At 38.1% G+C, this 20599-nt stretch overlaps 1 protein-coding gene across 3 annotated transcripts in view; it reads right to left on the minus strand.

The window, feature by feature from the left end:
• Nucleotides 1-228: 228 nt before the first annotated feature.
• The window catches only part of mapk1 (mitogen-activated protein kinase 1), a 32705-nt gene continuing 12334 nt past the window's right edge, over nucleotides 229-20599 (minus strand). Inside the window, exons 1-9 of one of the 3 annotated variants that reach the window (XM_042421758.1) lie at nucleotides 19676-19735; nucleotides 9421-9603; nucleotides 8358-8547; nucleotides 7783-7899; nucleotides 6939-7053; nucleotides 5635-5766; nucleotides 4177-4286; nucleotides 3928-4056; nucleotides 229-527 (exon numbers count right to left, since the gene is read on the minus strand). In XM_042421758.1, coding sequence (XP_042277692.1) covers nucleotides 3940-4056; nucleotides 4177-4286; nucleotides 5635-5766; nucleotides 6939-7053; nucleotides 7783-7899; nucleotides 8358-8547; nucleotides 9421-9603; nucleotides 19676-19704 — 993 coding nt within the window. In that variant the 5' untranslated portion in view covers nucleotides 19705-19735 and the 3' untranslated portion in view covers nucleotides 229-527; nucleotides 3928-3939. Of the gene's footprint in view, nucleotides 528-3927; nucleotides 4057-4176; nucleotides 4287-5634; nucleotides 5767-6938; nucleotides 7054-7782; nucleotides 7900-8357; nucleotides 8548-9420; nucleotides 9604-10622; nucleotides 10642-19675; nucleotides 19736-20599 lie in introns of those variants that run through there. The other 2 variants (XM_042421759.1, XM_042421757.1) reach the window with 2 other exon arrangements.

Genomic DNA, 20599 nt, shown 5'->3' on the forward strand with positions numbered 1-20599 from the left:
ATCTACCGTTGCTTGTGCAATGTATGCAGAGTTATAACCACGACAGTTGCACCGAAAAAAAAAACACAACAGCTAGTCTATCACTGTCATCTGACTGGACAAAAAGGTCTTGAATAGGAATAGCCAGAGCCAAACGCCTTTAAAGACACACAAAAAAAATTGTTTATCTTGGCTTAAAACACAAAATCAATCCCCCCCCCCCCCCCCCCCCCCCCCCAGCCCCAAACTGTAAGCTGTGATGTGACCCCACCCTCACCTCACCTCAGAGAGAGAGAGAGAGAGAGAGAGAAGAGAGAAAGGAGAGAGAGAGAGAGAATGATTGATTGATTGATTCCTGACGCCATTCCTGAGCAAAGTGGACTTGACGAGTGAGACCCAAGGAATCCAGGTGATGTGGACAACGGGAGAGGAGAATAAGAAAAAAAACAACAAAACAAAACAAAACAAAACAAAAAAAAACAAATCACAGCAACAGTGTGGAGGCGGGGAGGAGCAGTGGCAACGCAGAAGCCAGTCCACAGAGTCATCTGGAGGGAGGAGAAAACCAGCGATCACAAGTTTGTCTTTATTTTAAATAATAATTCATGACAAAAAAAAACATGTTTATGTCTGTTGTGTTGCTTTTTTAACACAATACTGATTTCACTTGTGACATTTAACATTAGGAACACATAAACACACATTGTGTTGTCCAAAAAACAACAATGTCAGATAAGCTGTGAGCATTAAAGAACATTTTCTATGGAAGTTAAAGTGTGAAAATTTTTCAGTTGCCTTAAAAAAAAGTTTTTTTGTAAATAACACCGAACATAAATGTAACTTTTGTTTATTATTATTATATTATAATTATTATCAAAGCTTGACACCTACAGAGACTCTAACGTGCATCACAACAAACAACACTAAGCAACTATTTTAATTAAAAAAAATTGAAAACAATGATCTCACCAATTAACACTTAAAAGATTAATGTAAGAACTTCCTTTTAATTAAAAAGCTTTGGCGACTACTTTGATTTAATTAATGAGAAACCTCTTCTGGCATCACTTGGGTTACATTAGTTAAAATGTTACTACAGCTGCAAATAGTTTATTATGTTAAAGACACATTAAGTGAAGTTATGAATACTAAAGTGATGAATTAAGATGTGAGAATACATTTTAAAGCAGGCATAAACCGGCTCTGCGGAGAGCGGCCGACGTTGTTTTGTGGCTGCTCTAATTTAGGAGATGTCACACTCTGTTCCTTTTTCAGCAGACTCGTGTTATGCATCACAATGCTGCGGGAGAGGAAACACGGTAATTACATTCGCCGACACAAAGAGCAGGACTGATAGTTATTATCACAACAAGAGGCCTGTCAGGGAGCAGCACAAAAGGCACCGCGTGTGAGGAGTGTTATTTTGGCAGGAAATGATAATGTTTGATATCGATGGTTGAGAGTCTGCACAGACGCAGCTTCAGTTTTGTTGTTATATTCAACATCTTTAAAAAAAAAAAAAAAAAAAAAACTACCTTTGTCACATCAATAGGGGTGTAATGATTCTACTAAATCCACGGTTTGGTTCATGCCTCTTTTTTTAAACTTAAAATCCATCATTTTAATCAAGGTAACGGTCTGTTTCATTTGGTCGGCAGTCAACGACATCATATCCTCTTTGCTCATGCGTCAGCGGTGTGGTTATCTGTCTATATATCTTTTAACCGTATGAAGGATTTTAGTCATCAGACGTCTGGATCTTAAGTTATCGGCGGCTCACAGTTCGTCCGGATGTCCTGTATCTGCTGAACAGCGTAGGAGAAACACTGATTTAATGTTTAGTAACGTACACACATTATATATTGTGCATTTAAATCAAGGACAATTTGTAAATATCAAGACACTAAAGAACACTGTGAAGGTACATTCACTTTATAAATTAACTTTAAGTGAACATAAATGAATTTTGCAGAGTAGCAGTCTGCATATTAACCAAGTAAACAAAATTACCATATTTCTAGTAGTCGGGGCCTTTATTTCCTTCAACTGCAGAGGATACCAGGCCTTTACTGGAAGCAGACTTATATTAAAGACAGGTCTTTATTTCTACTTCCTTCTGTTTGAGTATATTTGCTCATATTTTAGTATGAAGCCTCTTAAGTTTTCTGATCTGCTTCCATTTGCTCTGTTAATTTTTTGTTTCTGCATTACCGGTAATTACGGTAATCTGCACCAGAGCTTCCGGTTAGCTCTCTGCTTACTTGAATGAGGATCAAATAATTTTTATCATGCAGCTCTTCTAGACTTTCCAAATGTTATCGGACTGAACGGATCAAATTCTGATAGTAAAATGAGTCATTTCATGGGGGATGTGAGAGTTTTATTACATTAGTAAGGTAATGAGAGGCTGCAGGGAAGGCGTCACAGACGGAAGACGGAACCGCATCTTTAGATCGTGGATGTTTGTGTCTCGGTTTCGGTCTCGGTTTCATAACCGTTACACCCCTACATATCGGATATTTACATTTAAACACTTTTCACTCGAGAAATGTATTCTTAATACGAGTGGAAAAACTTTGAAACTGCTTTAAGATCATAAAGGGATCCTTTAAATAAAGACAAAACATGAACTGAGTCTATTCTTTGACTTTTTTAAATACTAGTGTAGATGTGATGCCTGTGTTTTAGTGCAGAAGCTAAAATAAAACTTGTTATGATACCTTAAGCACATTTATTTATTTTCTTACACAAAAAAAACTTCTGTATTTATTTTGTTTCTTTTCATCTATCTGTTTATTTCTGTCTGGCCTGTTCAGTTCCTCTTGGTTGTGAATGTAGTGTTTAATGTTTAAAAGTTAAATCGCAAAAAAAAAAAAATTTAATTTAATTTTTTAAAAAAAAGAAAAAAAGGGTTTGTTTAAGGCTGCAACTAATTATTTTCATTACTGATTAATCGTTTGGTCTATAAAAGAGAGAAAACGGCAATCACAAGTTACTTAGAGTTGTGACGGTGAAGGTGATGTCATCAAAATCCGAGAAACGAAAGAGAAAGAAAAGCAGTAAATCCTCACAAATGACAGCTGTACTTGGAGACAGTTTGACATTTTTGCTTGAAAAATGACTTAAATCATAAATGAATGATCACATAATTGACAATTATTTTTCTCTTAATTGATTATTGCGACTTATAATTGCAACTGTAGTATCGTCTGATCGAAGAATAAGTAAATAAGATTATAAATTGATTATAATGTATTGAAGGTCAACAGATAAATCCATTCAATAAAATGTGACCTTGTTCATATTGTTCCACATTTCAAGAATTTTAACATTTAACTTCCATAAAACTATTCTATTCATATGTTTTCATATGAAATTTACAAACACTTTATTTCCTCATCAGTTTATAAAGGAAACATGTTACTTTAAGGATACGTTAGTGTCTGAATGTTAGTCTCAAGTTGCTGTAGACGTCCGTCTTTCCTCCGTAAATACAGACTGTTTCAGGTTTTGCTTTGGCTGCAAACAGACTGTAATAAAGCAGAATCATACTGGTCCTGTTCCTTTAAAGTGCCAGTTCAGGTAAATGGTTCTTTTAAAGTGGTTTTATCCTCGTGAAGTACCTCTATTTCATACTCTACAAAAGCAAAATTCTATATTGAAGTGTGATGTCAGAAAAAAAAAAAAAACTCTTCAGGGCTTTTTTACTTCAAACTCTTAAGTGGTGAGTTGTTAAATTTAACCCACCGAGCTGTATGAAGCAGCGGAGGCGGGTTCGGACCACGACCAGGATCTCCCTGATCTTTTTAACCTTGAAAAGTTTCGTGACTTCAGTGCAGCGAACAGCCGTGTTGTTGTGTAACTATAGTTCTGAACAACATCTCTCTCTCTTTCTCTCTCTCTGAGGAGTTTTATGTTCTGGGCTGGACTGCAGTGATGTGGACTTACCTGTGTGAGATGTTAGGATCTAAATTCAGGCTGGAAACGTGCAGTTTCTTCAAAGATGAGCTCCTTCAGTGTCTCTTTGGGTAGGTCATCCAGTTCCATATCAAACTTGAACGGGGCCTCGGCAACAGGCTACAAAAGGCAGCGGAAAGGAAATATTGATCTAAATGTAATGTTGAGACTTTTGATTTTAAGCTATTTACAACACAGCTGATATGAAAACAGGATGTGATTGAAAAAAAAGCAGCTCACCTCATCTGTGGGGTCGTAATATTGCTCCAAGTAGGGGTGCGCCAGGGCCTCCTCCACCTCGATCCTCTTGTGAGGGTTAAAGGTCAACATCTTGTCCAACAGGTCCAGAGCTGCAGCACAAAAACACACACAAAGACAGACAGAAAGAGTTAATAATGCAGGTGATCAATATCATCAACAATCAACTGGATTGTCCACTAGAGGGCGCCATGAAACCCCCACATGCTGCCAGGAAACTGTGAGATTTCAATTATTGATTTAAACAGATTGAATGTTAAGACTGATTTATTGAACTAAAGCGTTTTAAAAACCCCTGATCATACTTAAGATTCATAAAGTTAAATGACTATAGAACTGGACAGACTACACATAACATTAGAGCTGCGATGATTAGAGGATTAACCGATTAACAGAAAATTAAATCAGCAATTATTTTGATTATTGCATAATTGTTAATATGCCCAAATTAGCTGGTTTAAGCTTCTCAAATGTAAAGATTCAATGTTTTTTATCATTAATTATAATAAACTTATTGTCTTTTTGACTGTTCTGACAAAATAAGACATGTAAAGCAGTCACCTTTCACTCTGGGGAATTATAAACAGGCATTTTTCACTGTTTGCTGACATTTTAAAAGACAAAATGATGAATTGAGAAAATAATTGGAAGAATTCACACAGTATTACACAGTATAATCTCTCCTCTTCTGTCCAGCAACCATTAAAAAACAAAGGAGTTGGACTTAAATCTTTATAATCCGGCAAGCGTTCAAACTATTTTACAACCTGTGTGACTTGAACTGCACCTTGTTCCTGGTCGAGCTCGTCTTTCCACAACCACTACCGGCTCTGACATAGTGAATATTTGAACAGATGCTCTAGTTAGATTATTCTTAATGAAGAAGTCACTTAAAAATTCATGAACCTGAATGGTAAAGCTATTGATTTTTGCTTCTTCTGTTTACCTCTATACCTGAAGAAGAGAATTTGTGCTTGAAACGTTTTATACTTTTACTTTTTCTAAATGTAATAAACATTTTTAGAGTTTTCTAAGTTTATTTTAATCCTTGGGAAGCAGAAATCACCTACATTTTTTTGGATTCTGAATGAGAAAGATGTGCACACGTTTTTAAAAATCTATTTATATCCTTTTTCTCCCCAAATTGGACACATTCCTTTGTATAGTAAGACAATAAAAGACTAAAACACGACCATTCACAGGATTCCTACACTGACAGTCACGTTGCTGTGTTGCTTTGTTGCTAGGTGAAGGTTTTATCTCTATAAAACAATATTTAGTCCAGGATCTTCTTCAGGAAATTGTTTTAGCTGATGTATCCTTCCTCGTCTGCAGTATCACCTCTCAAACATTCATAATACTCTAAAAAAAAAAATAAAAATAATTCCATGATCAGTAGGAATCATGTTTATCTATGGAAAAGGTTGTCCTGGCTCTGACCTTTGGGATCAGCGTTGGGGAAGAGGCGGTTCCACGGCACTTTGCAGCGCAAAGGCAGCGACAAGAGATAGTTCCTGGCCTTAATGTTGATGATACAGTTGAGATCCTCCTGAGAGGGAGAACCGAGGATCCCTGAAGGACAAACAGAAAAAATCATTAAACACGATTAGTATTTGATACGTTATAAGACGACTTCCAGACACACAACTCTTGAAAAATATTCACACAGCTCTTGTTAAAAGTTTTCAGTTACGTTGGGAAGTTTTCTTGAGAAAAAAAAACAAAAACCCAGTTTGAACGACAGATGGGTGAAGCCATATGCGGTCTAGCACCAAGACACAAAAAGTACGACTCGATAAACACATATTAACAACTATCTATGGACTGGCACAGCCAAACTTGTTGCTACTGACGAGTGTGAAATTTTAGTTCAAGTCTAAAGTTGTACGAAGACACGACTGCCTTTCTCGACAAGACTCACATTTATCTCAACTTAGAGGCATCATGAAGTCCTTTAAGTATGTTTATCATAATGAAGTTATTGTAAATATCTATAATCTAGACAGATGGGTGCACTTTCTACATAAACAGAACTATTTCTTTAGGAGGATCACATCTATACTGCTTGCACAACATTATTTATACACAAATAATAATACAGATTGTGAATACAATTATGATAGATCTGCAATGATTGGTTGATTAATCGATGTGTCAATCAACAGAAAATTAACCCTCTACTATTTTGACAGTCAATAATCATTATTAAGGTAAAAACGCCAAACATCATCTAGTTCCAGCTTCTTAAATGTGAGGATTTGCTGTTTCTCTTCGACATACATCACAGTAAATTAGATATTTCATTGACCAAATAATTAATCCATTCATTGTAAAAATGATCTGCTAATTAATCAAAAAATTATAAAGAGATAACTTTAAGCGAGACTGGAGTAAACCTCTCAATTCTTGAGTAAAACCTTCTTCTTGTCATCTAAAATCTTATTTTTGCTTGAGAATGAGCTGCTGTCTTGATATCGTTACCTCCCAAAGATGTTAAATTAACATCTGTCCTTAAGTCTTTGTATTTTCCCCAGACAGAAAGAGGGACTTTCTCAAGAAACGTACGAACAAGGTGTGAAAACCATAATCAAATTATCTTCGCCAAAAAAACCCCCAAAAGTGACACTCACATGTGAACGCTGGCTGAGCAGTTCTTCCTGGTATCTTGTTTGTTTAAAACAAATAATACCACAGTGCGACTCCCATTCATAAAATAAAATGGATATAAAAAGAAGAATTTTTACCCAAAATGTGGTTAAGCTGATCCAAGTAGTGCTTCCCAGGAAAGATTGGCCTGTTGGACAACATCTCAGCGAGGATGCAACCCACCGACCAGATGTCTATGGACTTGGTGTATCCCTGAGAGTGACGGACAGAAAGACACAGTCGTGAATACATCTGAATGTAACAGGATAGAAATAAATAGAACATTAACATGAATAAAATATATCAAAAGCACAGAACTCCACATGCACAGCTAGTATTTTCAGTCAGGTGCTGCTCGGTCGCACGAACATATAAGGTGAAAATACTGTGACTTTATTAGGAGCGAACGACGCGTTTCGCCTGTAGCTTCTTCAGGTTCGCTCAGCACAACTGCATGAGCACTCACAGGTGTGATAAATACATCTGAGTCACATGACTCTCCATTTTTTTCAAAGTGGACATTTTACAAAGGGCATGACGATAAAAATGCATATTACAAAAAACATACAATGATAAATGCTACACAAAGTTCTACATAAATAAGAATATAATATATGCTAAGCCTGGCTAGGCCTAGTTAGCATAAAGGCCCTAATATTAGCAGTGTTAGCGCCTTGGTGTTACAGCTGAATTATAGCAGATAATCAGCATGATTCAGAAAGAAATGCTCCCATAACATAATCAATGTCAACATATATATATATATATATATATATATATATATATATATATATATATACACACACACACACACACACACACACACACACACACACACACACACACATATATATATACATATATATATACATACATACATACATACATACATATATATATATATATATATATATATATAAACAGCAGGTTGAGGACACTCACCTTGGAGTTGAGCATGATCTCAGGTGCTCGGTACCAACGGGTGGCTACATACTCTGTTAGGAAACCAGTGTGATCGTGGTCGGGATCGGCCACACGAGCCAGACCAAAATCACAGATCTGAGGACAGATGAAAGACAATAAAAAAGGAATGGTTAAAAACATCGGAGGACACAAGACGCAAAGTAAACCGGATCGGAGAAAATATTCAGAGCCTCCAGAGTAATGTTTGCACGGCTGATTTGTACTTGTCAGAGCTAATATTAGCCTCACTTGTCATGTTGTCCTCCTCTGACATGATGAAGGTTCCCCCATCACAAAATTAAATCAGAAATCAGAAACTTGTGCAACAAAATGTTTACTTGCATGTTTAGTAAGTTAACTGATCCTTTTCTTTGCCAGTGAATGTGTGCGTTGGATCACCGTGCCTAACAGAACCACATTAAACCATCACGAGAAGCTAAAATTTAAACTAAAACCTTTAAAAAAAAGGCTTAAAAAGGTCTTTCCTGCAGAGAAGAATACAGTTTGGGTGGAGGAGACTGAACGCTGGTTAATCTTCGCTGAGGTGATTCTACCTTGAGATCGCAGGTGGTGTTGAGCAGGAGGTTGGAGGGCTTCAGGTCGCGGTGCAGGACGTTGGCAGAGTGGATGTACTTGAGCCCTCGTAGGATCTGGTAGAGGAAGTAGCAGATGTGGTCGTTGCTCAGGTGTTGAGTCTTCAGAAGCTTGTACAGGTCTGTCTCCATGAGATCCTGGACAATATATCTGCACGGTGCCGAGTTAAAGAGCTTCTACTTTAATATATTGGGGGGAACATACATAAGTTTGTCCCGTCAATATGATATGTGAGTCACATTTTTAGATTCCCGACTGGACCGTGTGGATACGTCCTACAAAACAACATCTTGTGGTTTTACATCATTCATCTCAGACGATTATCTTGATCGGTATTTTGTGCCACTTACAGACTGAGTCAGATCTCAAAGGCCCTGAAGTGTCGCGGCGGTTAAATAAACCGGGGCTCGTGTAGATGCGACGTACTAAAATCCAAGTTTGGCCAAGGTGCGGCCTCAGTTAAGAGCTGCTGGTGAAGAAAGCTCGTTTCTGGGAAGGAGAGATATTTTATCTGTAAGGGTTTATTGTTTTTGTCCGGATGACTGCTCGTGTTATCTGTAAAGCAGAAAGCGGTGAGATGAGTAGCTGCGGGCTTCCCTTTTAGGTGAATATAAAACTACACACACACACACACACACTATATTATGCAACAGACAGCGGCTATGGACTCGACCAGTTTGCTATCGTCGCTGCTGGGCTACAGTGAAGAGTGTTTCTGCCAAATATGTGGTGACAGGAGACTATTATGCAATAAAATACAACTCAAAACCCTCCATTCAACTATGATTCAACATGAAAGCTTGAGTGTAAGACAAACCTCACTGATAACAATGCATAAATAAAGGAAAACCGACACTATTAGCAAGTCAAACACAGGATTCTTGGTAGTTAAGATGCTAAACAAACGTCGTATAAACCCAGAAAACATTATTTATGCCACTGAGGCTCAACCCGAAGCCCAACTGCATCACACGACAGCAACAACCTGAGCTTAGTTATGAGAAACGTCTGGAAAAAGGATACACGTCCTTCATCTGGTCGATGGTCGGCGTGCGGATGATGTCGTTGATTCCGATAATGTTCTCATGTTTGAAGCGGAGAAGGATTTTGATCTCTCTCAGGGTGCGTTGGCAGTACGTCTGGTGCTCGAAAGGGCTGATCTTCTTAATGGCCACGCGGATCTTGTTGTCCCGGTCATAGGCAGAGCTTAAAAAGAGATAGAAAATAACAATTAGACATCAATGCCGAACAAAAGATTTTCATAAATCCTTAAAAGCGGCTTGTAGTATTAAACCTCACTCTGCAGCTCCCTTCGACTTTATGGAGTTCATTGTTTAGCTGTCTGGCTGCAACTTTACTGTTCTGGTTCACTTTGTTTTTAGAGGAAAAACCTACTGTACACAACCTGCTCAGCACTAAACCTCCGAAAAGACACAGTTAGCAATTAGCTGGTGACCATAGTGGAGCATTTAGCAGCTAAAGAGCCAGATATTTCCCTCAGGAGTTGGTATAGAGCAAAAACAGAGCTAAAAGAGAGTGAATATTGGACTTATATTCACCAGGTGGACAAAAACACGACTCCAAATGAATGATAATGTTGCTCTGTAACTGCTGGATGTGTAAATAAGCAACTGTTTGCTACACATATCGACTCAAAAGGTGATGATGTGACAGTTGTGTCTGTGCAAATTGTTTCCGCTGCCCCCGAAATGTCCCAAAAGAAAAAAAATCAGTTAGTGCAGGTTCAAAGAATCTGACAAGACTATTTATTTAAAGTCACCAGATCAGTCAGAATTTGTCCCATTCAATCTTGGGTCGCCTTTAAACTAGAAATAAGTGACGTTATTGTCAACTTTAACTACTCCTCTGTCCAGCTGAAGGTTGTTTTTACTGATACCCGCAATCCCTGCAACAGAGTAGCATGAGACAGCACTGACACCTCCTCAACAGCTGCCAATAACGCCGCTTTTCACACAGCTGGGATACCCACATCGAGCCGTGAGCGATGGTGCTCGGAGCCTGTGATGTGGGCACGGCACAAGTGGTTTTCTATGAAACAAGAGAGAAAAGTGAAGCTTGTTTCGAGGCGAGTCGGAGGTTTGCCGGTTTGCTGCTCTTTATGTAACCGGGTTCGCTGTGGTCGATTCTTTATTTGAAACCAGATCGAGACATTAAATCACATCTTGCTGCGCGGATCAACCGAACAGCAGCAGTCTGGCACTAACCTCGGTGACAAAAGCTGCTTCCTTCCTGTGGTTTGCCAGTGGAAAGCTTTTAATGTGAAGTGCCTAATAACATGAGGAAATGTTCATTCTGCATTAGCAGCATCTTCCACAGCAAAATACACCTCTGAGACAGACTGGATCTGAAAACAGCGCCGGAGTATCTGTTAGACAAAAGCGAGAAGAAGAACGTAGGAGTGGAACAAACTACAGAACCTTTAACTTTACACGGGAGCTACACGAGTACTGTTTGCTGACAAACCTCTCTAGTTTCCTGCAGCCAGCAGTTTAGTGCAACAACACAGCTCAGCTGAAGTCAGAGGTCGTCACTGCTCCCGAGCAGGTCTGTTATATTGTGGGTCAGCGTGGTTACTGTACGCCCTGCTGAGAGGATGCAGTTGCACATGATCACTGAGCCGGAGGGGGAAGAGGCACAAGAGGTTGCATGTCCCGTTTGCCCTGTTTCCCAAAATTATCTTTAGGCAAAGATGATCTTAGTCGCATTGTATGTCTACGATCATCTTAGTCTCAACATGCTTTTGACAAACAGGCTCCAGAACAAGAAAGGTCACCTCAGGTACACTCTTATGACTGTATTACAATAGCGCAAAGTCTGAAGCGACCTTAAAAACAGCTGTGGCGCTTCGTTCAAGCACAGCTCTGCTATTTAATGTTCTTAAAAAGTGAAAAAAATGAACTCTGAAAAATGTAGAACAGTAAGAAATTGCTTTGATTGAAACATGGAGTAACATACATTAGGCCTCGGTCACTGAATCCTACTGAGAAATCCACTTTGTTAGTTAAAATGATTTGAGTTTTAATAAATGATAACAGTATCTAGTACATATTATTCAGTAAAATCAATATTGTATTTATCTAAAGTTGATGACAAGAGAACAATCAGGGGTTGACTAATGTTTGTGTCCTAATTGTAAACATGATTGTGGCATTTTTTTACGTATGACCAAGTCAAGCGATTTCACACATGAGGGACGTTTCTGTAAACTTCCTTCAACAACATTCCTGATGTGACAGTTCATCTCGTTGAGTGGGAATCATCTGTTAGCGGGCAGCACAATGCCGGCACGCTGGCAGTCCAATAAGGAAAAGCACAACCCATACAGGAAATGATAAAGCAGGTTTGTATGCATGGGATGACTGGGTCTGGCTCACACTACAGCCAGATTGAAAGAGAGAGAGAGAGAGGGGGGGGGCAATGAGTTAATGCATAAAGATTAGATTATACATATATATATCTGTCATGTGACACATATTTTTTCATGTGATATACCACTTTTTTTGGCTTTTTAGATTTGAGTCCAAAACAAGGGAAAGACAGATGTTGCTCATTATGCAAACACGGATGAATAACCAACAATACTCAAGACTGGAAAAACACATAGCTGCCATTATTACTCACTAATCTCTTCATGAGGAGACATGTTTGCCGTCGGCTAAAGCAGGAATAGGGCACCGCATCGCTTCAAAACAGACAAAACAAAAAAAAAAACTACACATTCACTACTGTGTGTACGATCTAGATGTAAATAAGGAAAGAAATAACAAAATGCTCTTTGGCGTAAAGAGATAAAAAAAGAAGGAAAAGTGTAAATTAGGCTATATTTTGGCCTGCGGGTTTTTTTTTTCTTCCTGGATGAAGCTCACCGTTTACTAATTTGCATCGACAAGTATTTACATGCTCGATGATCCCTCCTCCCATCCTTTGAGAGTGCTGGAGTCTTGTTTACTCTGCATGCTTTTAATTGTTTTATACACTGCGCCACCGGGCTGAAACGGTAGTTTTCTCCCAGCTGGTGAGTTCAGGTGCGTCGGCTGAGCGTCGGACGGGATGATACTGCGATGGTATCAGGTGCAAAAATCAGTTAGTGATTCAAATAAATAAATGCAATAAAAGCTAACAAAGGGATGCAGTGTTATCTGTGTGTAAAAACGTCTGCCTGTCTGTCTGAGTGTGTGTGTGTCTGTCTGAGTGTGTGTCTGTCTGTGTGTGTGTGTGTGTGTGTACACTCAGCAGACTAATTGTACATTTCCACTCTAAAATCTTGGCCCTCCCTGTGATGAGACACCTCCCCCACACGGAGAGAAAACCATTCTAGGTACAGACACGTCCACTGCTGAAAATGTTTGGCTCTTTCATCGGCGTAATCGTTGTTTCAGCTTTCTCACACTCGCTCATCCTGAGATATTTTGAACTTCCCACGCTAACCTGCGTCTTAAAATGCCAACTTTGACTCTAAGAAATTGTCTGGGTGTTGCCCTCAAGCAGTGTGACTAGTACATTTCTATCATTTTTAATTGTTTTAATGTAATGTCATGGCTAGACATCTTCAGCGCAACAGGGGCCGACACATTAAAACTGTGTCAAATTCACCAAGATGCTGCCAAAAAAATTTAAATTTCCAAGATTTCTAGTGTCTCCGAGTCATCCGTCTCCAGCTACGTGCCGTCAGAAAAACACGACACATCTCCGCTTCAGCGTAAAGAAATGTAGAAAACGTGCACGTCCTTCACTACTTGAGCTACATCATTTACATCTAGCCTGTAGTGATTTTATTTCTGCACATTACAAACAAGAGAAATGAGTGAAAAAAACACCCACATAGTATGACAAAATAAGAAAATGAGTTGCTATAGTGATGGGGGGTGTAAGGGACTGAAATGTAAACACAAGTGTGCCAGCCTTCTGCGAGGGGAAATATGAGTGACCTTCCTTTCCACTTGTGTGAGAGGAATGTGTGTGTGTGTGTGTGGGAGGAAACAGCTCTCCATGTAACTGTGCTACACTAGTAGATATCCTCGTGTACAGAGCAGCAGGGAAGCTACAAGACTTATTCATCAAAGCTAACATCTGATCCGGGGCAGAACTGGTTTGGCACAGCTCGGCGTGTTATCTTCAGATTGTTGTTTTTTTTTTTTTTTTTTAAAGAGAACAGTCAATGGTGCAGCCTCCACCAATTTTTTTTTTGATACAGCGAAAATAATCTCACACATGATGTAAACACACGAGCAGAATGTCTCCGCAGTACTAGGACACGCTGAACTTGTACAGGGACGTTTATTTCTGTATTCGAAAAAGGTTGGAGATTAATGCGTAAAAAAAAAAGAGGACCCGAGGGAGACCATTTGTGGTCGAAGGGTGACCACGTGTAGAATAAAAAAGAAGAACTGAGAAAGACGAAGCGGCGTGCAGATATTTTTTTGGTCTTTTTGTGCAGATTATTGTCACCCAGCGCCTGCAAAGAATTTGTGGATGTGTGTTTGAATCCTGATGATTGCTTGAAGTTAAATGTGTGTCTAATTAGGCTTGTATATACAGTATAAAACACCTAGTATTTAATGCCGTTTTACATGATTTCATGACTAATTCTACTCTGGTTTCAATCTGATGGGAATAAACAACTTTGCTTTACTTCTTAAAAAAAACCCAAAAGCATCTAACATTTTTATAGCTGCAAATGACAACTGTTTTCTGTATGAATTACTCTATCAATCTATTATTAATCTATAAAAAGTATTTAAAAAAAAACTGTAAAACATCAGAATATTGTTAAATTTTAAAAAAAATTACAGTCACAATTTCCTAAAGCCCATGGTGTCGTCTTGAAATTGCTTATTTCACTTTCTGTTTCCAAGAAAATGAAACTATAGTTGCAGATACATTTTCTGTTGATTGACAAATCGTTTCATATCCTATATGAGTATAATACTAACATAAGTATATTTAAAAAAAAAACTCTGGTTTGCGACTAAACATCTTAAAATGCTCCGGATGTTGCAAAACGGGCCTTGAATTGATCAGTTGAGGCTCCGCAGCTCAGTTTAAAGTGTTTGACTGCAGTCTTAGTCCACACTAACATTTCACCATGTTTACTGGGGCAAACCCTTCAGTTCCTTGTCAGTTTGTCCAGACATGTAAAAGACAGGACTCTTTGAGGAAGTACAAAGTACACAGAGTTAAGCGTATAGTATGAGTGAGTGTCTAGACGTGCTCGGCCTTATCAGTGAACTCTAGTTTGCTCTCAGGCGTTCAGGACTTTTGAACTCAGAGATACAACTTCAGAGGGTTTTTTTTATTTGTACTGATGTGAATTTACTACGTCTGGCGGGAAGCAGAGCGCAGCCAGCTGATGGCGGCACCTGTCTGACACAGATGACTATAACTTCCCTGCTGTTAGAACAACTCAGTGGTTTCTAGCTCAGTCCGACAGGAAGCTGCATGAAACCTGTTGCTGACTGGTGAAAAAATGAATCAATATGTCAATCTACAGAATTAACTGGTTGCAATTGAGGTAATTGATTAAAAAAAAATGCCCAAAATTCACTGTCTGGCTTCTCAAATGTGGATACAGTCTTCTTTTGGGGCTTTGGATTGTTGGTTGGACAAAAGAAGCAATCTGGATTTGTCAGATTAAAGGACGTGTTGTTTTAAGACAGACTTGAAAAATTGTGAACCTGCCCTTTAAGCTGTTAAACTATGAATCAGTTAATCATCAAAAATCAAAATAATCATAAGTTATCTGAAGGCATATATCCAAATATTATAAGAAAGCTTTAAATTTTTATGATAAATCAAAGACTTTTACAAAAGCAGGCCTATAGTCGTGACCTCTGACCCCTGGTATTTATGATAAATGTAGTGTTACAGGCATTGACTTAATGTGTCACAGTCTTTCTTGTAAGTGACCTGCTGTGCTTATCTTGAAGATAGTGAGGATGATAAGAGCTGCACTGTGCTCATGTAACAGTGCGTTCTGAAGAGAGAATCTGCTCTGAGTTGCCTTTCCTGTTTCCTCTGCGTCTGTATTGCCTTCTGAGCATGCTCAGTGCCCAGGAAGGAGCGCAGAGAGAGGAGGGGAGTGGGGTGGAATGGGAGGGAGGGAGGGAGGGGGGGGGGGCTCTGTTTCCAAGGAGATGGGAATACAAGGCTTTACACTGCAACCGCTGTGTTATGCAACAGGGCTGTTACCATGGAGATGTTCAAGGGATTGGGTTGAAGGAAGAAGGGGAAAAGCTCACCATGCTTAAGGGCACACGCGTACCTAAAAAAAAAAAACGTCCAGATATGTACGTTCATGCACAAAGTAGGCCGACATCACAGAGTCCAACACTTTACAAAGGCTTTAAAGGCAACACCGAGCGAGCTGAAGCGACGGGCTTCACAAAACACTCAGACTAGTGTGTTGTTAAGATAAATAGATATACAGTTGATTTGGTGTGAAACCAAATCACAGCAGATTGTCAATCACATCACTGATTGATAGACTCTGTGTGTGTTTTAATGACCTGATGAAACTAGAAACAGACATTCTCATTCTTTCAGCTCTTTACTGTCAATTTAAACAGAATAATATCATGATGTACAAGTGATTTTATCATGTTTGAGATCTAAACTAATGATAAAGTGCAAATGTGAATCCAAATCAATTAGAGGTTATTGTATCATGTAAGATTTTATGTACTTTTTAGCAGCTTCTGTCCAATTGTTCATGCTCTATCATCAAAAAATGCAACTATTATGATAAAACAGTTAATCTTTTAAGTCATTTTTTTTAAGCAAAAGTGCAAATAATTTATCAGGTTCTAACTTGAAGGTTAGTGGTGAAGGTTTGGTTGTGTAGCGTGAATATTTTTGGGGTTTAGACTGTTGGTGGTGAAAAAACAGACATTTGATCAGGGGTATTTTTTTTTAATTATTTTCTGGCATTTTATAGACCGAACATTTGAAAAAAGTTCCTGCACACCTGAATTAGCGACAGGTGCGTCAGAGGAAGGTGCAACTTGAAAACAATGAGAACTCCTGCACAACTGTCTCCTTACTGCTGGAATATTTACTAAATCACAACGTATCATATCAACGTATAAATGATTAGTTAGGAAAATAATTGCCAAATGAATCAATACTGAAAATAGGTTGCAGCCCAATTTGTTGTTTTTTTTTAAATTTATACTTAATGGAAGCTGCTTTAAATGTTAGTAGATCAGAACTTACACTGCATTAAATAACTTTACACTCACATTTCCATTATTTCCACACTGATTATCTATTTACTATCAAACGATGCTGTTGAGTTATATTTATACAATCACAGCTGCTGAATTCATTCTTTAAAACTATTTATTTCTTCTACTGCTTATTCTGCAATTGATTTGTGTACATGTATTTTATTTTCATTTCCTTTTTGTGTCTGCACAGACATCAATAAAGTTTAATCTTTTGATTACAACTGTCATACATCATTTTCTGTCTCTGAGAGCCTTTAATCACCTACAAGAGTTCACACAATATGGTCTTCTTAGATGTTTGTGTAGAAAAAAAAAAATCAGTATGGGGGGTCTTTAACCAAGTAAAATCACAATTTGAGCGTGTACACACACACACACTCAATATAAATCAATTCTGTTTACACATTTAGAAGATTTATCTATGGGAACTATTACAGATTTGGCTGTATCTCTTTTTTTTCTTCTTGCTCATCAAGACATATTTCCTGTTTTTGTGTATACTAACCACAACAACCAGTTTTAAACAAGGTGACAGTGAGGTATTTGTATTTACAAGAGCTTTTCGCTCAATCTCGCACGGCTGTGTGATAAAATGGGCTTTATATGATAAACCTGATCTGTGATGGATCTGGTATCTCTGTTTCCCTGCTGTTTGCAAAATGCATCCTCAGATAAGCTCGAGCATTCCTCCAGTGAAATACAGTGAAAAACACTAAAAAAAAAATCATAAAATACAATAAGGGAGCACAGAGAACCTTTTTACTGACTGGTAATCTACTTCAGCTCACTTTACTGGACCCGTTTTGCTGGTGTATATCTCTTTTTCTGTCTAAAGAAAAATAACCACTACACTTACTCTATAATACACTAACAATATGTATTTCTTCATTTCATTTAAAACCATCACCATTTCATTTTAAACAGGGAAATACTAAAAAAAGAATTGTAAGTGACAACCAGCCCATGATCTTAATACAGAAATACAAAAACACATTCAGCAACTAAAAATTTTTAGTTACAGACTGCGACTGAAAACTTTGAGGAAGTGACTTTGAGGATGCTATTTTCCTTCCTTGCATTTTGCAACATGTACTCACTGACCTTAGGATATTATTTTATATAGATCCATTTCTGTGTTTTCAAGTATTTTGTCACCGGCCTGGTTTTGGTTTTACATCAGAGTCTCTCTCAGTGTATAAACGTCGGGGAAAAAATAACCGAGGTGCCGTTTCACACAACAAATGACAAGTTATTTACTGAGTGTAACCACTCTTTATGTTGTCTGGTAACGAAACCGATCACAACACACAACACGGTGGTTTATTGCTGCGGGTGAACAATTTCCTGGACCAAATATTTCTATTACTAAAACTAGGACACATATCACTAATAACAATACTAATCTTCTAGTTTGGAACTAGTTGATATTAGCTTCTAAAATGTGACGATTTAATGCATTTCTTCATCATACATGACAGTAAACTCAATATCTTTGGGTTTTGGACTGTTGGTTGGACAAAAAATTAAAAATTAAATTAAAATGGACCATTTTCTGACATTGTTCTTAGAGAAAACGATTAATTTAATTATCTGCAGATTGATGTTTTAATGACAATAATAGTTAGTTGCAGCCTTGTATGTAAGCTACTTACAAAATACATTCTTAGATGACAAAAATCGCTCACGTCACAGCTAAATGTGAATCAAAAATCCTTTCATTGTTGTAAATTGTCCTGCTGTAATTGCTTTTTTTCCTCATTCCTATATAATTGATCAACTCTCATGAGCAGATCTGTGCTTTATCAAACTTATTATCAACAGTGTTTATGTGCTGTATTGTTTTTCAGCCATTTCACTCTTCTAATTACTTCAAATAGCAATTGGATTACACAGGCTAAATACTGATGTGCTTCTGCTATTAAATAAAAGAAAAAATATTTGACAGAACTTCACATTTGTTTGTATTCTGTCCGTATCTTCACTTGTTTCTTCTTCTTTTAGGTTTGAATCCTTTATCACATCAACTAGCATGGCATCAGATGAAACGTATTTAGTTTATTTATCTCAAAACCCGAAAAAAACTTGGATACACACAGCACCAGACTGAATGCAGAGAATCTAACGCGTGTAAATAATAGCTGTGTCCACTTTAATAGGCTTACGGCCCCTTTGTGTAACCTTAATAGTAGCGATTTAACGTTATGTGTATTCGTCCCGACCCGTTCAGTACAGGATGTTCGGTTCGGTACGGGACTTTTCTGGGTTCTGTATGCTCCGTGACCCAAACAATTACTATCAAAATAGTTTTATAATTCACTTATACCGACGTGCGGAACAATAAGTCCAGAGCACAAGTTCCACCCCGAACGTTTTAGCAGCTCACCACTTAGCTGTAGCATGCTCATAGATGTATGCTAGCCTGGTTACCCTGGTTACCCTGGTTACCGTTGCTCATGTAGCAACCCGAGCTGGACGATCCTGCCATGACACTAAACAAGTGCAACACTTTTATTAAAATATGCGCCGTTATCCCCGTATTTAAACAATACTGCACATCCCCCTCCCCTCTCTGTGACAGTCAGCTTTTTTTTTTTTAAGAGAAGCCGTTCAGAACCACTATAAACACATTTGATTTCCGACGTGGTTGAACAGCACGTGGTAAGAACCACAAATTAGCATAAAACAGTTGTCAGTGGGTGTCCTGACTCCTTTGCAAGAAACAGAAACGTTGTTTTCCTTTTCCACTGTTGCGCAACCCAACGGTTTCAGTAACAGTTAACAACCAATGAGTCATTGTTGGATGTTTACATTGTTCAAAATTTAAAAAAGTACCGAAAAGTACCGAAAACTGACCCATGATCCCCAGAATTGACCGTAAATTTTGTGTGCCGTTACACTCCTACTTTAAGGTACGTCAGCTCCATCTGATACATCTGATTTCCTTTAGTGTGAGAATTTAAGCTACTCAAAGGTTTGCTGAAAATAGCACATCAGCAGTGAGATCAGTGTACCAAACACTATAAATACCGTACTGTCCAATCTGAAGCACAGCAGGCCTCATAAAAAAAAGCTCGTATTACCGTCATTTCTTCTTTTCTCCTCCTATAAGAGTGCTGCCACTCCCATATGTAACCGCTGTATGACTTCAAGCTCTCGGCGCTGACCAAGATATCTCGATATCTCTGTTTGAGCTCGTTATCAGCAAAGTCAAACTGAGGATTCCTGCACCGGCCGAGTCTCTACAGTCAACAATGTTCAGATGGTGTCATTTTGCATAAAGCAAAAACTCTGCCAATTAAATGAAGCATCCTCTTGTATCCCTGGATGAGAATAAGCAATTAACATGAGAGCTAGTAGGACAACTGGTTTTTCATATACTCATATAAAAGAAAGTGCAATACAAAATACCAAACTGCAATGCAATGCAAACTGTCACATCTCCACCTGTTCCCTTTACTTGTGTTTGTGACTCTCTGTATATCTGCTTCTCATTGCTACAATGTCTAATTAAAAAGGTTACAACCAAACTAAATCAGGTTTAAGTTGACGAGAAATGAATCTGCAACAATTTTCTGGTTCCTGCTTATCAAATGTTAAGATTTGACAGTCTAAACCCAGAAGATATCTCCTTCAGGGAAAAAAAGAGAAAGAGTCCCTGCTAAATGTAGTGAATTATGTAAATTAAGTGTAACTGTGTGTGTTTTTGGTGAGTATTTTATCATTTGATTGGGATGCTTTGCTGTGAGGAAGAGTTGGTTGTATAAAACAAGACATTTGAAGATGTTGCATTGCACAACTTTTTGACATTTCATAGACAAAAAGAATAATAATTGGGAAAAAAATCCCAACGGATTAATCAATAATTAAAACAAAAAGATCCAGAGGAGAGTGCTGCAGCTGTTCAATCTTGATGCATTGTCTTTACCATTCTGCTGGAACCACATCTGTTTGCTGAC

Source organism: Thunnus maccoyii, chromosome 9, assembly GCF_910596095.1.
Source record: "Thunnus maccoyii chromosome 9, fThuMac1.1, whole genome shotgun sequence".
In the NCBI taxonomy this organism is placed as follows: Eukaryota; Metazoa; Chordata; class Actinopteri; order Scombriformes; family Scombridae; genus Thunnus; species Thunnus maccoyii.